The sequence below is a fragment of the Columba livia genome, chromosome 1, assembly GCF_036013475.1.
Source record: "Columba livia isolate bColLiv1 breed racing homer chromosome 1, bColLiv1.pat.W.v2, whole genome shotgun sequence".
Lineage (NCBI taxonomy): Eukaryota > Metazoa > Chordata > Aves > Columbiformes > Columbidae > Columba > Columba livia.
In genome coordinates this window covers 3,122,055-3,143,324 of record NC_088602.1, presented here as the reverse complement: position 1 = coordinate 3,143,324, position 21,270 = coordinate 3,122,055, and the positions used below count along the sequence as shown (strand labels likewise).

General features: G+C 46.0%; 1 protein-coding gene across 5 annotated transcripts in view; it reads right to left on the bottom strand.

Moving 5' to 3' along the window:
* GDPD5 (glycerophosphodiester phosphodiesterase domain containing 5) overlaps window positions 1-21,270 on the bottom strand; it is a 189,088-nt gene that overhangs the window by 106,887 nt on the left and 60,931 nt on the right. For 4 of the 5 annotated variants that reach the window (XM_065065554.1, XM_021285101.2, XM_065065505.1 and 1 more), the window contains exon 2: window positions 13,164-13,338. In XM_065065554.1, coding sequence (XP_064921626.1) covers window positions 13,164-13,280 — 117 coding nt within the window. In that variant the 5' untranslated portion in view covers window positions 13,281-13,338. Of the gene's footprint in view, window positions 1-13,163; window positions 13,339-18,725; window positions 18,866-21,270 lie in introns of those variants that run through there. The other variant, XM_065065351.1, reaches the window with a different exon arrangement.

The window sequence follows — 21,270 nt, the reverse complement described above, 5'->3', positions numbered from 1 at the left end:
TTGCTCTTCTCTGGACCCGCTCCAGCACTTCAATCTCTTTCCTGAGCTGAGGGGCCCAGAACTGAACACAATACTCCAGGTGTGGCCTCCGCAATGCAGAGCACAGGGGAAGGATCACTGCCCTTGTCCTGCTGACCACGCTCGTTTGGATACAGGACAGGACACCATTGGCCTTCTTGGCCACCTGGGCACACTGTTGGCTCATGTTGAGCTTCCTGTCCATTAGTCCCCCAGGTCCCTTTCTGTCTGACTGCTCTCCAGCCACTCTGTGCCCAGCCTGGAGCACGGATGAAGATTTTGCAGGAGTGGTTGCACACCACGGCCTTTAGACTAGGACATTGCTGTACCCAGGTGCCCAGGGAAAAGCCCCAGCAAAACCCAACAGGCAAAGCCACCGGCTCATGTTAGCAAAGCTCTAAGGGACCATGACCCAAAAATACCTCTTTCTCCCCGCTTTTCTCATGTCTCCCACCTGCCTCCTGCTTTTCTCCAGCTGCAGCTTCAGTTCCCTGCTGGCTGTTTACAGCCTGAAACACATTTTGCAGATGCTCTGCAGTAAAACAAACCCTTTGACACCTACAAAGAGTTATAAATCCTAGGGCACGTTAATCACCCAGTCTGAGCCCATAATCCCATCTCAGCACAACAGTCAATGGGTTTTGCAGGCTCCCTCCCACAGGCATTTTGCCCACATCAGGACTAAGCCAGAGATTTAGCATTAGTCAAACATCCTCACCCTGACAGTTTTAGGCAGCCCCAGGCAGAAAATTATCAAATTCTGTGGCTTTCTTGAGGTTTTAAGGACTTGGGATTTCCCATCCTTTAAACAAGTGTTAGTGAAGTAGGAAGCATCTTTTACATCGAGCAAGCAGGAATTTACAGAGGCCACGGTATCTGCGGTCATTGACCAATTATTTGTACTGAAAAATGGCTTTGGAGCAAAAACATAACCCAAACCCACTAAGGCCAAAACTGTATTTATTGAATAGACTATAATTTTTAATGCTGCCTGGCAGCCTGGCCTTTTGTTCAAACAGTCATGAATACACAAGATTTCTGGGCTTGTGCCTCCAAAGTAGGATCTAGAAGTGACCAGCAATGGTCTTCTTCAGGCTCACCTAAGCAGAGAATGGCTTCAGCATCAGCTTTGCCCTGTGGTAGGTTCATCCCAACCTTCCTAGGAGCTGAGGATATACGTCTCAAGAATAAGCAGGCTCTTAGCAGGCTAAGCCTAATTTCTGAGCCTGGAACACATCTTTGTTCCTTGTCAATCTACCATAGGACTCCTGCCCAGTCTAAGTGAGGTCTTGCTTTTTTGTGAAGACCAAAAGTAGTAGGTCAAGAGAGGTTCCCTCCACCTCTGCTCTGCCCTGGGGAGACCACACCTGGAATATTGTGTCCAGTTGTGGCCCCTCAGTTCCAGCAGGACAGGGAACTGCTGGAGAGAGTCCAGCGCAGCCACCAAGATGCTGAAGGGAGTGGAGCATCTCCCGTGTGAGGAAAGGCTGAGGGAGCTGGGGCTCTGGAGCTGGACAAGAGGACACTGAGGGGTGACCTCATTAATGTTTACAAATATATGAAGGGTGAGTGTCAGGAGGATGGAGCCAGGCTCTTCTTGGTGACAACCAATGATAGGACAAGGGGTAATGGGTTCAAACTGGAACACAAGAGGTTCCACTTAAATTTGAGAAGAAACTTGTTCCTGGTGAGGGTGGCAGAGCCTGGCCCAGGCTGCCCAGGGGGTTGTGGAGTCTCCTTCTGTGCAGACATTCCAACCCGCCTGGACACCTTCCTGTGTAACCTCATCTGGGTGTTCCTGCTCCATGGGGGGATTGCACTGGATGAGATTTCCAGGTCCCTTCCAACCCCTGACATTCTGGGATTCTGTGAAAATATACCATTCCCAGACAGACCCAGTAACACTCTGCAAATTTTGGTCTGATGACACCATCCACAGCAACTGCAATTCCTGGCTCAGCTGACCTCAGACCTGTTTTACAGAATACGCAATGAGAAGACAATGAGACAGAAGAGAGAAAAAACATCTTATAACACAACAGCACGATGTCCTGTGTAAATTCAGTTTGGCCGTGAAGGCTGGCTGCAGTCACACTTCCGATGAGATCTTCCTTGGCAGATGGCCTTAGGAAAACTGGGAGAAATCCTGCCTTTTTTTCTTCGCCACCGTGGAAGGAAATTTCCATCACTGCCAAAGCTTTAAATGCATTTCAGCAGATGAATCTCAACATCACTGAGCAAGACAACACTTGAATGGTGCCCATGCCCCCAGGAGAATCACCTCCAACCCCAGACACAAGGAGAGGTCTATGCTTTTCCCCGACTCCCAGGCATCTCCTTGAGTCAAGAGAATCCAATGTGCAGCATCCAGTGCCTTAGTGCCCAACCTCAAATCAAACTGACTTGAAAGAGCCTCTTTTCAAACCAAAACCTTCTGTGGCTTCAGACCTACACTCACAAACTTTAACAAATTGAAACTCCATGGAAAAAGGCCACATTCACCCATCCTCTAATAGTGGTTTTCAGCAAAGCAAGCAATTCCTGTGACCAGTGACCTTTGGTTGTCTGGGGATTAGCACTGAAGACCCAGCAAAGTCCCAGCTCCAAAGCCTATAGTAACACATATATCACATCAACATGGCTTAAATCATCTGTTCAGGTCATTTAACAGCTCTCACCCAGCAGGAATTACAAGAGTATTTCGCTATAAAGTGAATTAGCACACATATCGCAGACACAGCATGGCAATCCATTATGCAGACAGATCACAGGTCCTCATTTGTCTTTTCACAACAGGACCCGAAAAAGCCATCAGAAACCTCAGTTCAAGGCCACGTGATGTCTTTAACCAGATAGACCATCTTGGATCATCCACATTTCACTTTAAAGGAATAAATTTTAAACAGCAGACACCCAATTCATTAGGAAGAGTTTGATATCTCATTTATACTGACTTGCAGCTACACCAGCAGAAATAGATATTTTAAAGGCAGGGATAGGCATTACAAGTATTAGATATTCCCCTATCATCTCTCCTCACATATCTACACAGTTCAGACACCTTGTGTTTATTTAAACAGAGGATTAAGAGACATGTGATGTAAAAACACCATCTCTGAAATAAAAGCAGACATAACTAACCCACCGTCTTCACCTCTCATACCACAGGGCATCTGCATGAGGCATTTATTTAAATTAAAGGGCAATTGGGTTTCTAATCTTCCTTACAGCATTTCTAGGTGAGCACCATTGATGTTTAAATGCTGCTGCTTGCAGAAAGGACAGCGACCAGCACTGTTTAATATCTTCAGTGACATCGTGTGATCAGGTCTGCAGATGACCCCAAGCTGAGCGGTGCAGGTGACACACCGGAGGGACAGGATCCATCCAGAGGGACCGGGACAAGCTCAACAAGTGGGTCCATGTGAACCTCATGAGGTTCAACAAGGCCAAGTGCAACGTCCTGCACATGGGTCAGGGCAACCCCCGGTGTCAATCCAGTCTGGGGATGGAGGGTTTAATGAAAAACAATCACCTCTGCTGGGAGGACAGGCTGAGAGAGTTGGGGTGTTCAGCTGGAGAAGAGAAGCTCCAGGGAGACCTTAGTGCGTCATTTCCAGGCTTAAAAGGGGACAATAAGAAAAACAGGGACAGACTTTTGGAGCAGGGCCTGTTGTGATAGGACAAGGGGTGATGGCTTCAAATTAAAGAAGGGAGATTCAGGCCAGACATGAGGAAGAAATGTTGTACCCTGAGGGTGGTGAGAGCCTGGACCAGGTTGGCCAGAGAGGTGGTGGATGAACCATCCCTGGAGACATCTCAGGCCAGGTTAGACAGGGCTCTGAGCAACCTGAGCTGGTGAAGATGTCCCTGCTCATGGCAGGGGTGGCACCGGGGGAGGCTGGATGATCCCTCCCAAACCATTCTGTGATTACCTGGCTGTGAGCATTTCTGTATTTCTCCACCCCTCTTACACATGCCCCAGCGGTCCACATCTCTTTGCTAGGACAACAACATGCCCACACAAGAGCATATTCTAATAGCTCAACACATGCCACAAGACACAACAGTTATTATAAACATGTTATGCTCTATAACACAGCAGCAGAACCATGAGCAGAAATTGGGGTAGCTCTGCTCCTTGCTGGGTTGCTTTAATTGCTCTGTGCAAACACTTAAGGGTGGTAGAGATGGGGAGAGGGATGCACTAGCTAAAGCATCTTCTGCCCTAAACACGTCTGTAGCTGGTCAATGGACTAAGAAAACACCTTTGTCTTATCCAGATTAAAAAAAAAAAAGCATTACAAAGGAAACACATATTCAGTAAGTCTTGCACTACAGTATCCCAGACAGGACATGCTGCATCAGGAGGCAAGAGACCCATAGAGCCTTTTCTTCCCCAAGCATCAAAAATCTGGATGACTGGCACGGAAACACTTGCATAGTCATAACCATACAAGGAGGAATTCAGAGAGAAACCTCAAGGAAAATTATCAGGATGAATCTGTCTCAATCTAAAGCACAGCACCTAAGGTCATTTTTAGTTGCTGTTTTGGTGACAGCCACAAATTCCAAGCCTCGGATCAGCTTTCTGAGCACATAATGGGTTGTAGCTTCCTCCCATCTCTTCCCTCAGCCACCCCTGGAAACCCTCAAACTCTGTTCCCATCTCTCTCAAGAAGCTCATTCCAATAATAGGTCAGAAATCAGTTCCCTCACAGCCAACTATCTGAGCTTTTCAAGTGTCCTCCTTCAGCAGTGCTTATCTTCAAGGGCTTCAAGACATCAACCATATGTGCTCGCAGCCTTTCTTCTTCCCCAAGCTGAGAACGGTGAGTCTGAAGTCATCGCTTTCCAAATACTTTCTAGGAAAGGCTTGGCTAAATCCCCTGATAACATGTGACAGATTCCATGGGAAGCACAGGCAGCCAAGACTTCTGTCTGGGAACCAAAGATAAAGGAGAAGAAAGAAAATAAAGATAATAAAGTAAAATTAAAGAGCCATCTCTCCTCTGGTGGCTGCTGGAGTAAGGACAAAAGAAACACGGAGACTTCCTGAATACCAGAAACAGGACAAGTTTGGTTTTGTTCTGGCTTGTCTAAGAATGTTTAAAGGTCCTTTTTTTTACCTCCATCCTTCCCTAACTTTAAGGTGTAGTTCCTGTCTGTCTTTGCCTATCCCCAAACACCTAAAGCCAATTTTTCCTGCACAGACAACACTTGGCCATCAGCCCTCAGATCCACTTGCCAACTCAGACTACAGACACGCTAATTATCAGCCCTGTTTTAAGCTGCTAATTCCAGGTTGGTTTTCAGCGCAACCCAGGATGAAAACAAGGGATGGTAAAGGTTCAACCTGACCATCTTCTCTTCGTTTGCTATTCTGTGGTTTTGGAGCTTCACCAGCCTCTTGGAGACTTTCTGGTGCATCCTCAGTGGGTTTCTTGATGCAAACAACCTACTGACAGCCAGTAATATTGAGGTCACCTTCCCCAATTACCATTTAAGGCAAGACGATACACACAGTGGCTTCAAGTAGGACAGGAGCAGCAGCATCTGCTGTGTCTGAAAAGGTCCAAGAGCAAACAGGAGGAAGGAGAGATGATGGGCTCCAGTAACATTCTTTTTCACCCAGATAATTAGTATAACGCATAAGGGAAAAACAGTTGGAGGGAGCACATCTGGCAGCTATAAAAAGGAAATGCCACAAACTGAATAAAACCCCAGAGGCCAATAATGCTGGAAAAGTCACAAGGCACCTTTGTGTATCTAAGGGGCGCTGGCCGGGTTGTTTATCACAGGGAGCTCGCGCATGGATCACTTCAAAGTTTCTGAATAAAGTAGCAGTGACAAAGTATTGGAAATTCTGCAAGCTGTTGTTATATGAGCTAATCAATCACCTATAAAACAGGTCAGCCCTGCTCAGGAGCCACTTATAATATTACCCAGAGCCCGGATTTGCAGGCAGACAAGTTAAAACTGCAGAGAACATAAGTGCGACCCACTGTGATTCCTGGTGGCGTCGTCCACAGTGTCACACAAGATGCTGTCCCTAGCTCCTCACCTCCAAACCAAGGGGCAGCAACCAGGGACATCAGGAATACCTCAAGTGTATTCACAGGTAGCAGGGAGAAGTGTCCATGTTAAGATGATTATGGGATTCAAGAGTCATCGGTGGTGGACACCACCAAGTCATCTCACAACAGCTTGACTGCTGTGCCTCAGTTTATCCAGTCACAGAGAAAAAAAACATGATGCTGCCAAAAGGATTTATGCCATTTCACACACTAAATATAAGAGGTCGCATTGACTCAGCCTGGAGAAGAGAAGCTCCAGAGGGACCTTAGTGCAGCCTTTCCAGACTTAAAAGACACCCATAGGAAAGATGGGGACAAATTTCTGAGCAGGGTCTGTTGTGATAGGACAAGGGGTGATGGTTTTAAACTAAAGGAGGGAGATTCAGGCCAGAGAGGAAGAAATTTTTTGTGGTGAGACACTGTCCCAAGTTGGCCAGAGAGGCAGTGGATGAACCATCCCTGGAGACATCCCAGGCCATGCTGGACGGGGCTCTGAGCAACCTGAACTGGTGAAGATGTCCCTTCTCACGGCAGCAGTTGGACTGGCTGAGCTTTGAAGGTCCCTTCCAATCCAAACTGTTCTGTGATTCTATAACACAGCAGCTCCTGAACTCCAAAAACTGGGGAGCATCTGCTGCTGGGTTCAGAAGAGCTGACACACCACAAGGCATTGCTGCAGGCTTGACAGCTTTCATGGATGGGAGTAGTAAGTCTTGGAAGCAACAGCAACAAGGAAACATCACTGCTCCCATTACCGAGTATTACTGTCAGAAGAAGACGGAAGAAGAGAGAAAAACACTGCAGCAGCTACTAGAAGGACTAGAAAAAACATATAGGACCATAAGATGACACACAAGGACACAAGTTCAGAGAGGGGACAACCACAAAAATCAAGAACACTTGCTGGCACAGACAAATGGAGTATGAAAACAGCAGGGGAGAAATGCCACCCAACAGCGGTGCTGGAATCAAGGGCTGCAGGAGTCGCTCTCCCAACGCCAGGAGCTGGTGGGTACAACCAACCAGAATTTCCAGCTCTTGGACCAGGTCCCCATGCTGGTCCCATCAGCCACTAGTGGGGATGTCTGAGAAAAGAAGGGGACAATGTTTTTTTTCTCTCCCCACATTCAAAGCAAACACCCAACCCAACCCCAAAACAAAATACTTTAAAAACATGAAGTTTCTGGGACACTCATGGGGCAATGTGGTTCCTAAGGCAGAAAGGCAAGTGTAAGGGCTTTAAACAGACCATGTTCATATATGCATCAGCTCTACAAAGCCACACTGAATGATAAGAGAGGTTTTAAAGCTGGTTCTGAACAAGCTGTGTGCCTAAAGACAACAAAACTTCAATGTTATACCCAAAATCCAACCCTGCAAGACCATGTTTCATTGACCTGACCATCACCCACTGACTCAACCATCACCATGTTTCATTGACTCAAAGCTTTCAAAGAAATCCTGACCTGAGCTTGGATGTGCGTCTTAACCCGAGTTTCACCATCTCGCCACATTTTGAACAAGGATGTGGTTTCTTAGATGTTCAGGTGAACACCTGTGGGATTAGAGCATTCAGAAAACAGGGGGATTTCTGTACATACAAGATTTAATCTCTCACTCACATCCTCTCAGGGGTGTTTACAAGAGAAATGGGAAGAAGGAAAGAGGTTGCACAGGTACTATGAAGCGCACCACTCACAGAAAGCTCGTGAAAAAACCTTTATTTAAATGTTGGAGATGACACTGAAGAACAGAAAATCACAGGGATCACAGAATCCCAGAATGTGAGGGGTTGGAAGGGACCTGGAAAGCTCATCCAGTGCAATCCCCCCATGGAGCAGGAACACCCAGATGAGGTTACACAGGAAGGTGTCCAGGCGGGTTGGAATGTCTGCAGAGAAGGAGACTCCACAACCTCCCTGGCCAGCCTGGGCCAGGCTCTGGCACACTCACCGGGAAGAAGTTCCTTCTCCAACTTAGGTGGAACCTCTTATGTTCCAGTTTGAATCCATTACCCCTTGTTCTGTCATTGGTTGTCACTGAGAAGAGCCTGTCTCCATCCTCCTGACACTCACCCTTTATATCTGTAACCATGAATAAGGTCACCCCTCAGTCTCCTCTTGTCCAGCTCCAGAGCCCCAGCTCCCTCAGCCTTTCCTCACACGGGAGATGCTCCACTCCCTTCAGCATCTTGGTGGCTGCGCTGGACTCTCTCCAGCAGTTCCCTGTCCTGCTGGAACTGAGGGACCACAACTGGACACAATATTCCAGGTGTGGTCTCCCCAGGGCAGAGCAGAGGGGCAGGAGAACCTCTCTGACCTACTGACCACCCCCTTCTAACCCACCCCAGGTACCATTGGCTTCCTGGCCACAAGGGCCCAGTGCTGGCTCATGCTCACCCTGCTGTCCCCAGGACCCCCAGGTCCCTTTCCCCTACACTGCTCTCCAACAGGCTGTTCCCCAACTTACACTGGAACCTGGGGTTGTTCCTGCCCGGATGCAAGACTCTACACTTGCCCTTGTTATGTCTTGCAGTTTCACCCACCTGGGATCCAAAACTGCCAGTTTTGGGTTCATTCCCAGGTGATGACAGCCCTTCCTAGCATACATAACCAAACCAGGCATCTATCCTTGATAATTTCCTGGAGGAAAAGACAGTTTTACGGGAAGCTTCCAAGGGAAATGGGGAGACAAGAAGAAATCACAGTTATTATACATTTTGTCTGGTTCAGCTTGTCTCTCAGGAGGTTTTGCGGTTGGAAAGTTCAGTATCAGCTGTGCCTGCTAAATAGAGAAGCCAAACCCCTTTGCAAATAGTGACAGTATTTTATCCTATTTGACAGGGAACTGAATAATATAAATAAAGATGCCAAGATTTTTCAGTACACGGTAACAAAAAAAAAAGCAACAACAGAAGTGGTGGCTTCTGTTTGTTGGACAGATAAAAAATTATCACTGCAATTTTCTTCTGCAGAATGTGTCTTTCCTCACTCCCACCTAAGATGATTTCCCAGGTGTGTTATTTGCTGCATACAGACTACGTGGTTTTGGAAGCAATAAAAAACCACCACACCACAAACCTGAACAAAACCAGTTGAAAGATTTAACTTCATGTTTTATACAATGCAGCCCATCAATGGCTCCCACATGGATACTGATCCTGCAACATCACTGGGCGGATTTTAAAAGACACTGCAGCCAACCCCAGAAACAAGAACTATTCTGGAGTCACACAAAATCACAGAATCGACTGGGTTGGAAAAGACCTCAGAGATCATCCAGTCCAAGCCTTGGTCCAAACTCCAGTCCATTGACTAGATCATGGCACTAAGTGCCATGTCCAATCTCAGCTTAAAAACCTCCAGGGCCGGTGAGTCCAGCACCTCCCTGGGCAGCCATTCCAATGCCTGACCACTCTCTCTGCAAAGAATTGCTTTCTAATCTCCAGCCTCAATTTCCCATGGCAGAGTTGAAGCCCATGGCCCCTTGTCCTATTGCTGACTGCCTGGGAGAAGAGCCCAATCCCCACCTGGCTAGAACTGCCCTTCAGGTAGTTCTAGAGAGTGCTAAGCTCACCTCTAAGCCTCCTCTTCTCCAGACTAAACAAGCCCAGCTCCCTCAGCCTCTCCCCATAGGGCTTGTGTTCAAGTCCCTTCCCCAGTCTTGTTGCTCTTCTCTGGACCCACTCCAGCACTTCAGTCTCTTTCCTGAACTGAGGGGCCCAGATAGAAGTTCATCCCAGGTGAAGATGTGCACAGAGTTTTGTGTTTATACACTGCAATTAGCAGAGCCATTCTCTTGGTTTTAATTGTTGGCAATCCAACAGGATCGTGGGATCTACCTGGGAAGCTGCCATCTGAACTTCAGACCTTTAAAAGATCATATAGGAACTACAAGCCAAAGCTTATTGACCAAGAGTTTTTGTGTTCAGGATCCTATTAAGATGATGCACTGACTTCATAAGAACTTCTTTGGTTGAATACCTGATGAACAAGCTATAGTTAGACCAGAAATTGCCTCCTCACACCAGCTGCGGAGTATAATGGTTTGAATCTCAGCAAGACCATTTCTTCGCTTTCATATGCTTTTAAAAAAAAAAAAAAAAAAAAAATAATATTTTAAAAAATATGAAAAGGAATCTTGCCAGTAAAGCCAAAGGCACCAACAGAAACAGGAATTTTACAGATGTTCAAAATTTTAAAAGGAGATGAAGCGTGCAGGTTGGGCACCTTGAGCCCCCCCTCTTCCATTCTGAAAAGGTCAGAGGAAAGCAAGAGATAATTACAATTTCAGCAAACAGTCTCCCAAAAAAAAAATCGAACTCAAGCTTGCAATTAAAATGTTCATTTTCATGTAAATTTTTAATGTGTAGTAGAAAGCCTGATCTGCATACATTTGGGGGAAAAGGAGAGGAATCATTAAAACTCTGGCTGTTGAGCTGTAGCACAATTCAGAAAACAAGCTTTTCCAGCCATCGGCAGAAGATTTCAAGGATGCGCTTCGCCAGGTTGGGTTGTAACCCAAATTTAGGTGAAGGCCTTTTATTCTACAAAGTTTGATCTTTTAAAAAGAAAGCAGATAGCCGTGCTGCAGCCTACATGAAGAAAAGTTGCTTTTTGAATATGAGTCTCACTTTCTGATAATTACAGAGGATAACCATAACATGTACATACTCTATTCCTTCCTTCCTGGGTAGCTCTGGAATTTTGAAGACTTATGACCTCTCATGCATACCGTATCTCTTTTTATTGAAATCATGCTCAGGAAAACATGTCAATATTCAATATTCAAGAAGAGACTGGACAACATCCTCAGACACACAGTGTGAACTGTGGGGTTGTCCTGTGCAGGGACAGGAGTTGGACTTGATGGTCCTTGTGGGTCCCTCCCAACTCAGGACATCCTGTGATTCTATGACATATTATACTACAATTGCTTCTAATCTGTGCTTACAGTGGCTGAGTTACTATAGGGTGAGAGACAGGGTGATACAACAGGTATTATCATCAATATACCACTGCTTTTGTATAAAGAAAATAGGCTCCCAAGTTATGGTATTTTCCTGGCTAGTTCCTTACAGATACACCTAAATATTGTGGCTAAAATACATTGGCTGGACACAACAAGCATATGTCCAACTTCCTATCCCCCATCCAATACCTTGGGATCTTGGAAAGTCTTTCTGCACACCCCAAAAGTCCTCTCATGCAGACCAGAGGTCACTAAACACCAATGATGGGAGTACCTAGAAATTTTTTTGACTGGTCCAGGTTGGCCAGAGAGGTGGTAGATGAATCATCCCTGGAGACATCCCAGGCCAGGCTGGACGGGGCTCTGAGCAACCTGAGCTGGTGAAGATGTCCCTGCTCACGGCAGGGGTAGCACTGGATGAGCTTGGAAGGTCCTTTCCAACCCAAATCATTCTATGATAAGGCTGGATTTCTCCAAAAGGAAAAAGAAAACAAAATGCACTTTATTGATGGGATCAGGTTCTTCATACCTTGGTTTTGCATAGCCTGGAGCTAATTCAAGACTTCCTTCTTTAGCTCCCACAAGAGCAAAGTTCTCTTCATTTCTCTGCTCAACAAAGTGGAAGTTGAGGCCTCGTGTAGACCCCAATAAGACTGGCTCAGAGACTTGACATATTTTTAAGCTCTGCATAGGTACTTGAAACACAAGAAATTCCTCTCTAGCACTTGAAAAACAACTGGAACTCCAAGCAGAATTAGAAGGTTGCCAGTGATATTTTTTGATACAATAGATCAGTGCAAGCAGACCCAGCTTCCACCAAAAGAATTTAAGTCAATGGCAATCTTCCTGTAGATTTTTAGCGTGATGTCTGGTTTCACAGGGCATATGGAATAAGGCATTTTGAGTATTTAAGTACATGCATGCATGCCAAGACATTACGTCCTGCTGGTTTTTTTCCTGACAAAGTCTTAAAAAAAACCAAGTACACCCTCTGCTATGGATGTGCCCGGGTATTTACTCAAAGGAAACTTCTGCTGGCTCAAAAGTGATCACTCCGACTAAAGAGGAAAAACACCACAAACATTTCTACTTTGCAAAAGGAAATTTGTTTTATGTTGCACAGACGCGAGCCATGACTTTTCAATTCACATGGGAGCTCCGGCCAACCTACACCACCAACAATCGATGCGATTCAGAACCAGGAGCATTTTTGGCACAGGATCTGCCGCCTAGAAGTGTTTTCTCTTCTTAAAAGCCTCTTTTTCCAGAGGAAAAGCACTCGACAGCCAAGAAGATCCCTGGTTATAGACTTAAAAACAAGACAGAGCATCTGACTGTCAACAGGACGAAACCAAGCCTCTAAAAAGCAGCAAAAGAATCTCTTAGGATCATCGCCAGGAGAAATGATATTTAAGTTTTGAGTTGTGGTTTTATTTTATTTCTTTAAGTAGCAAGCATACTAAAAAAAAAAAACCCTCTAGACAACATGAGAACTCAGAAGAACAGTGATACACAAACCACCACTACCCAGAAGATGCAATAGGGCAAGTTTGACAGCAGTTTTTCCACTTTTCTTCCTATAAACACATCAGGTCTCACAAGACTTCATCTCATAGCCACAAACAACTGGGAAGGTGTGAATCCAGCCCCGATGCTTGGATTCCCTCTGCCAGAGCTCTTAAAATTGCATTTATCTGAGGAAGGAAAAGTCACCTAGCTGCCTTTCCCTACCTATAAGCTTATTTTCACATGCACAGAACCTAGAGGTTATACTGAAATGCAGTTCCTACATATACAAGCACAGCAATAGAACACAGAACAAGGAGCAAAACTGAAGTCTCCCCTGGTGCCAAAAGAAAAATACAGACCAATTTGGCCAAACCCACACCACTTTCAGCACCACAACCATCTAACCTATCTGCTACGTCTATCACACGGTAAGGACTTCTTGAAGACCTCCAAGCCATAAGTCCAGAGGTTTCTATGGCGTATCCAAGGCCACAAAATACAATCAAATATCCAGGACTTTCAACCAAGAACCCACACCCATCTGAGACCCAAAGTCACCGGGAAGAGGCAACATGGTCAACAACCCACCTTGGTGGTGTCATCATGTGACCGCTGGTACCGTTTCCAGCGGCAGCCGTAGATCCCCGTCAGACAGGACAGACATAGCTGCGGCTCGTAGTACTGCAGCGGTTGGTGTTTAACCATGCTCCTTCCAGACCCTCAGGAGCGAGGTATCAGAAATCCATCAGGTCCTGGGAGTGCCCTGCAGAAAGAAGATAAAAAAACAAAGAAAAAAAATCAATTTAAAATGCTGAGCAATATTTCAATGCATTAACAAGCAATTGAATAATTAACCATGTCCTCTAGCTATTAAGAGAATAAGAATGATCATCAGATCTACTCCCAGCCCTGCCAACATCTCCAGTTTCTCAACGAGACTGAGAAGTTTAATTAGTTTGCAAGTTTTATTTCCTTGTGCAGTTTCTCCCACAGCACTAAAAGCAAATACATTCACAAGAGTCATCAGTAAGAAAAGCCACACAGTAGACAAGATGATTTGGAGCCCAGATGATTAGATTTTTTACAAATGATTGAAATGTAAAGAACCATCCCCTCCACAAGCACAGCCTTAAAATTGATTCAGAGACCTCTGCAAAGCTGAAACCCAGCCAGGCTAAATCAGTTTATCTTGAGCATCCTCTGGAGCCTGTAAAATGGTCCCAGATGAGGAGCTAACGCTTCTGCACATGCTGGAAGAGGCAGATTTCGCCCTCTCCCTTTGCAGGCATCTCTGATGAGCCCTCACAGGGATGAAGAGCTTGTTGCAGCCTTACCCAGGAAAAAGGTCCCTTCTCCACCAAAAACCATTTGCTCCCAAAGGACCAGTCTGATACAGATGCAGTTTCTCTATATGCCATGCATGTGAACATCACTGTTTCAAGGGAAAGTACTCTGTTCCATCAATTACATGCTTGGTGCATCACAGAGCTTTTTCTTAAAAATATATTTAGATGCCCACTTTCTATCTCTAGTGAAATTCATATCAAGAACAGACCAAGTAATAGTGTGTTCTTACTGATTCATAAAGTCAGTATTCAGGGATGGGAACCTCAAAGCAGATGCATCTGGGCAGGAACAACCCCAGGTTCCAGTATAAGTTGGGGAATGAGCTGTTGGAGAGCAGTGTAGGGGAAAGGGACCTGGGGGTCCTGGGGACAGTAAGATGACCATGAGCCAGCACTGGGCCCTTGTGGCCAGGAAGGCCAATGGTACCTGGGGTGGATGAGAAGGGGGGTGAGAGGTTCTCCTGCCCCTCTACTCTGCCCTGGGGAGACCACACCTGGAATATTGTGTCCAGTTGTGGCCCCTCAGTTCCAGCAGGACAGGGAACTGCTGGAGAGAGTCCAGCGCAGCCACCAAGATGCTGAAGGGAGTGGAGCATCTCCCGTGTGAGGAAAGGCTGAGGGAGCTGGGGCTCTGGAGCTGGACAAGAGGACACTGAGGGGGACTCATTCATGTTTACAGATATCTAAAGGGTGAGTGTCAGGAGGATGGAGCCAGGCTCTTCTCGGTGACAACCAGGGATAGGACAAGGGGCAATGGGTACAAACTGGAACACAAATGTTCCACTTAAATTTGAGAAGCAACTTGTTCCTGGTGAGGGTGGCAGAGCCTGGCCCAGGCTGCCCAGGGAGGTTGTGGAGTCTCCTCCTCTGGAGATATTCAAACCCGCCTGGACACCTTCCCGTGTAACCTCATCTGGGTGTTCCTGCTCTGGTGGGGGTATTAGACTAGATGATCTTTTGAGGTCCCTTCCAATCCCTGACATTCTGTGACTCTGTATTTATAGAAGCTGTGTATAACTTCTATCAGGGGTTTTCCACAGGTTCCTGGTGCACTGTTGGATGCCCAGAGCTCCAACATTGCAAGCTCAACTGCTGTTGGACATCACTCATAGTGCACTGTCTGTCCACACAACAGCGAAGTGCTTGGCTGCTTTTCTAGAGCATGCACAGTACGTGGGCAGTAGGGAAATCGCACGCCCTCCAGGGGAAATGCTTCATTTCCTCAAATGCTGGATCCCCAGTGCTCAGGTCTTGCAAAAAACTATGAGTTAAATTATACTCCCCCTGTACTCTGCCCTGGTGAGGCCACATATGGAGTACCGGGTCCAGTTCTGGGTTCCCCAGTTCAAGGACAATGAATTACTGGAGAGAGTCCAGGGGAGGCACACAAAGATGCTGAGGGGTCTGAAGCATCTTTGTGATGGGGAAAGGCTGAGAGACCTGGGGCTGTTGAGCTGGAGAAGAGAAGCTGAGAGGGATCTGATCAATGGGATCAATATCTCAGGGTGGGTGTCAGAGGATGGACCAGACTCTGTTCAGTGGTGCCCAACACCAGGGTGAGGGGCAATGGGCACAGATTGAAACACAGGAGGCTCCACCTGAACATGAGGAGAAACTTCTTTGCTGTGAGGTGCCAGAGCCTGGCCCAGGCTGCCCAGAGCGGGTGTGGAGTCTCCTTCTCTGAGACATTCAAACCCACCTGGACAGACCTGTGTGATCTGCTCTGGTGACCCTGCGTGAGCAGGTGGGTTGGACTGGATGATCTCCAGAGGTCACTTCAACCCCAACCACCCTGTTATTCTGTGACAGTTATGAGTAGCAACATCCTCACCAGCATAGCAAAGTGTGGCAGGGCTTACAGAGCCTAGCCCCCTAAGAGCCTTTCATTGCCATGTCACATAGAAGAAAGCCTCCAAGAATGGGATGGACTGTATTTTTAATTATAGTTTATACATAAGGCAATGCTCCAGATGTTGCAAACACTGTGGCAGAGTCTAGAAACGTCAAAGACACAGGCAGCACAAACCTTCCAGCTTCTGTCCTTCCTTATAGTCTATGTTTCATGCTGACAGCCTAGGACAGCCCTGTCCTGGCTTTCTCTGATGAGGATTCAGCATCCAGGAGGTAAACAGATTTTGCTAATTGGTTGCTGTGATTTCAAAGCCCACCAGACCATTACCAGTCTGTCTCCAGAGCCCACAACCCATAGGACCTTTGTTTTCCTCTTATGCAGACACACAAAATGTGTTTTTGTCCAATGCTGTGGGGGCTGCTCGAGGCATTGACCCAGACAGAGGACACGAGATGTGCAGGACTTGCATATCAATTCATAGCTGATCCGGATCCCCACGTGGTTTTGCTCTTCCCCCCAGGGAGGACGTGTAGGATGGCAGCACAATCACATCCAGCCTGAAACGAGAGCTATTTGCTCATCGTGTCACCCCATCCTCTCCCAGCTCATCTGCCCCTAAGCATTGCTGTGCCACCACCATGGCCTCGTGCTTGAGGTCACCTCCCTGCCCACACTTCAGCTCTTCTTGGACTATTTATAAAGCTCGGCATTAGTCACGGCACAAGTTGCCTCCTATCTTTAGCTTCTGTCTGCTTCAAGATCTTACCCACAAAACAAATTTTCCCGATCTGCCTTCCCCATGTGCCAGCAGCTCACCGAGGGCAGAAGCAACTGTCAGATAGAATAGGACAGAAATGCTGAGGACATGCAAAGTTAGATGCTATTTAAGGGCCTTGGACAAAGCCATAGTCTCTGCCCCGAAGATGTGAAGCAGCAAGTGACGTAAAAAGTGTTGCAGGACATAGGCAGGATGTAAAAATTATGCACAGTGTATTAACAACTCCACTGCCAAGCCTCACATTACCAGCGTGAAGACCGAGCAGGCTACAGTCCCTACAAGAAATCCTTTATGAACTAATCTCCAAGAAAATCATAGGATAGTTTTGGTTGAAAGGGACCTTCAAAGGTCATCAATCCAACCGCAAAGAACAGCATCTCTGCTGATTACCACCTCTTCCTCCTTCAGTCATGCAAGGCAAGAGGACAGACAGATCATCTCTACCTTTAAAAGCTTTGACCACATATTTTATTTGCTAGTTTACAATAATTGCATTGCAAACTCCAAAACAAGGACTACACTTGAGCATTTAATCACTCCATGCTTCTGGGAAACTCCTCGCTTTTCTCCAGTCCAGACACCTGGAGAAGAGGTACTGTACAACAACCACAAAGTGTCAAAGCTGGAAAACCCTGACTTTTCAAATCAATATCTAATTCATTCAAAGTGGCAGGTGCCTGGAAGCAGAGATAAATATAACAGAAATATAATAGAAATAAAATAACTCATGTTATGGATCCATCAGTTCATTCACAAAGTCGAAGCTCAAGCACTTATCATGAAGTCCCCAGCTGAACCTTCACAGCACAACTCACAGGGGGCACCTGATAAAGGCGGGAAGTGAACAGGGTGAGTTTGGACAAGAAGGGCATCTCAGGGCTATCACCAAGATCACAGAACAGTTTGGGTTGGAAGGGACCTTCCCAGCTTCCCGAGTGCCACCCCTGCCATGAGCAGGGACATCTTCACCAGCTCAGGTTGCTCAGAACCCCGTCCAGCCTGGCCTGGGATGTCTCCAGGGATGGTTCATCCACCACCTCTCTGGCCAACCTGGGCCAGGCTATCACCACCCTCAGGGTTAACAGTTTCTTCCTCATGTCCAACCTGAATCTCCCTCCTTTAGTTTAAAACCATCACCCCTTGTCCTATCACAACAGGCCCTGCTCAAAAGTCTGTCCCCATCTTTCTCATCGCTCCCTTTTAAGTCCAGAAAGGCTGCACTAAGGTCTCCCCGGAGCTTCTCTTCTCCAGCTGAACACCCCAACTCTCTCAGCCTGTCCTCCCAGCAGAGCTGTTCCAGCCTCGGATCCTAAAAAAAGATCCCTGGTTCAACCTGTTCAAGACACAAACACCTCTCTTGTGACTGTATATCCAAAGCTACCAATTAAAGGCATGAACTTTGCATCACAACTGGGGGTATTAAAGGCACTAAATCCTTTTCAAACAGCCTTTTTTTAGTATGGTAGCAGTGCACTTCAGAGACAGAGAGGGACCAGCTATCAACCTTTCTCCTGCCACAACGCCAACAGCCAAGGTAGATGCAAAAGCTTTGAGTTAGTTGTCCAGTTCTGAAAAGCATCTACCAACCTCCTGCAGCAGCATCTAATCCAGCATCTCTCAACCTCCTGGCAGAGTTCAGGAGTGACACAAGTATTTTTAGTGACCCAAAAGCACTCCTGTCCTCCAATACCATCACCAGGAGGCACTGCTAGAAAGTATTAAAAGCAACAAAATCCACTAAAAACAACTGAGAGGATAAAAATATATATTTTTTTAAAAAGATCACCAAGGGAAAATACAGCTGAGAAGGCTCCATAACCCTCCAAGCAAAGCTCCCACCATGATCCCCAGCACAAGTAGATTCTATGGGAGCCTGTCGATTTGGGGTCCTCTTTATAAAACCAGTCATTGAAGCATTAAGAAGAAACTCATCATGAGTTTCAAAAAAAGCCATTCCTGAATGCAGCTGAATAGCACGAGGCACAACCTACAAGCTGAAAATCATTCCCTTTTCTCCACAAATGTCATGAGTAGACGCACACAAGCCCACAACAGAAAACACAATACGCCGCCCACCCCCCCACCTCGCACAGAGACACCTGAGTAGTAACAGGAGATGCAGGAAGAAGCTGAAGCTCAAACAAGATGCTGCTCGAGAGAAACCACATTGATACCATCTGTCCAGAGATAGTCGCTTGGCCGAGATCACTGACTGAACGCTTCTCCTGCTCCCAGAAGCGGATTTAACAGAGAGAAACAGAAAGTCCCTATCTTACAGTCACTGTTCCCATGACATCTACAGCTTTGAGGTGGAGAAAGCAGGCTATGAATGATTCAAACCTCCGCTGGTTAGCATTACATACAGAAATGAAAACAGGAAGCAAGATAACATACATTAATTATTCAAATTCAGCAACATGCACCAGAATGGGGAGGATAACAAAGTACAAAGCACAAACCCACACGAGCAACCTTGAGTTTAAAGATTCATCCTCTGCCAATGGCTACAAACTTCTTAGAGCTGAATAACTGAGTTTGCCAGCTAGCTTGCCCAAAAAAGGGGAGCAGGGGACAGTCCATCTGCAAATACAGCAGGAGCATTTTCTGAAGGCTCCGGGATGCCTAATTAGCACACGTTGCATTCCTGAGATGCTGGATTGTGGGTATCCATTACAGCCTGCGACACATTATTCCTTTCCAAACAGCTTTGTAGAAAGCAAAGAAAAAGGCAAGAGAGAAATCAAGTTGCAAATTTAAAACGGAAGCTCTCTGGGGAGATCTGGCCTAAAAATTTGGATTTTTTTTTGTCTCTATGAGTTAACTCCTCCATCCCTGTCGCCTTAGAGCAATACTCAGAAATCGGGAGTGGAAAGGGAACAGAGCAATCAGGACCAATTGTTAAACCACCTCAAAGCTATCAAATTAAGTAAGGGAGGAAAAAGAGCAAGAGCCCTCAGGTACACTGAGTCAATAACGTCAATTCAGCCATGGAACAGCAGGTTTAATAGCATCTAACCCTCTCACAAGGCTTGGTACAGTCCAAGTCCTCCCGCATAATCCCCTTTCAAGTTGATTTTTTTTTATTATTTTTTTATTTTCATATCAACCCAGATTAACACAGGTCACACTGATCTCATTCATCTTGGGACAAATCTTTTAATAGCCCAGAGACAAGCAGCTTAATACACAGGCAGCAACACCACCAGCAGCACTATTTTGAATACCTAGGTAGTTTGGGAGAGCTAGAGGGAAGAGATAAGACCTATGGGTTCCTGTCTGTCTTGCCTTGACCTGATACCTCTGTCCTTCTTCCAAATATCCTAGGCTGGTTCACTATGATAAGCATGACTTCTTGTTTGAGCCTGTTAAGAGCTTCCAAATTTGATTAGCACATCCACAAAAGAACCAAAACATAGCCAAGGATGCTTTGATGCATGCTTATGAATCTTGAAATCTAAAGAAATGGTTGGAGTGTGCAAATCCAGGCATCTGGGGAGAGGAAGACACTTGTGGCCTTCTCCAACATCTCCACACATCGAGATGTGGAAGACGCTTGTGGCCATCTCCAAGATCTCTACCCATCAAGATGGGAAGAACACTTGTGGCCTTCTCCAACATCTCCATCCATCAAGATGTGGCTGGAAAGACCCAAATAGACAGCATAGGATTCTCATCAGGAATCTCCCATGCTTTGGGAGAGGAAGATGTCTCTGGAAAGCACGGGGGACAGCAGAGAAATGCCACCACAGTCATACCTCCATGTGCTCCCTCCATACTCGGAGAGGCCAGAAGGCCATCACAGCAGTGGGACACTCAAAAGCCAAGCAGGCCCCACACACTCGAGCTCTCAAAAATCAGGCCCGAGGAATCTTGCCCCACTTGCAATGCAAATAAATGCAGAAAATATAGACTCAAAGCTGTTTGAGATTATTATTTTTTTTCTAGCTAACCCATTTTAAAAGAGCTTTGACAGATTCTACCAATTTCCACATTAAAAGGAGTGTTTTTCCTCTTGAGGGTGACTCATGCAATCACTGTTTACCAAGAATCTCTGTATCACTTCAACATCTCCATTTTTTATTAAAATTGCTATCAAGCTAGTTACACTTCTAACCTTGTTAAGCAAATAATTACCTATACCTATTAGGTGGTAACATCACTGATAACCAATTTTCCCTACTGTACGCTGTCTTGTCGGTTTCCCTAATTATACTGGAAAAAAATCCTGATTTTTCCATAGATACTTTCTAAAAAAATTTAAAAAAAAGTTCTGGACTGAAATGATTTAAAGCATTAGAAGGAACTTATCTAAATCATTGTGACTTTCACAGACTCTTCATGGTTTTCATAGCAAACTTTTCTCTAATATACTGAAATCTTCCAAGCAAAAGTAATGGAATTCCCCTTTCCCCGACTTGGACGATGGAAATGGAAGAGGGACAATATCCCCATCTGTTTAATAACAGAACAACTCTTGCAGAGGGATGTTTTTGCTACAGCCATTCCCCCAGGAGGAAATCTATATGTACACACATACACTGAGCGGTACTTTCCACATTTTGTTGGCCCAGACCCAGAACATCTCGCTTTGCAACATGAAGATTTAATTTCAAGGCGGAAACGGTAAGAGAACACCCCAAAGCCATAAACAGCCTCAAGTGCTAAGATGATACATTTGGTGGTGGAAGGTGCCCATGTAATGACTGTGATGACTCCTCC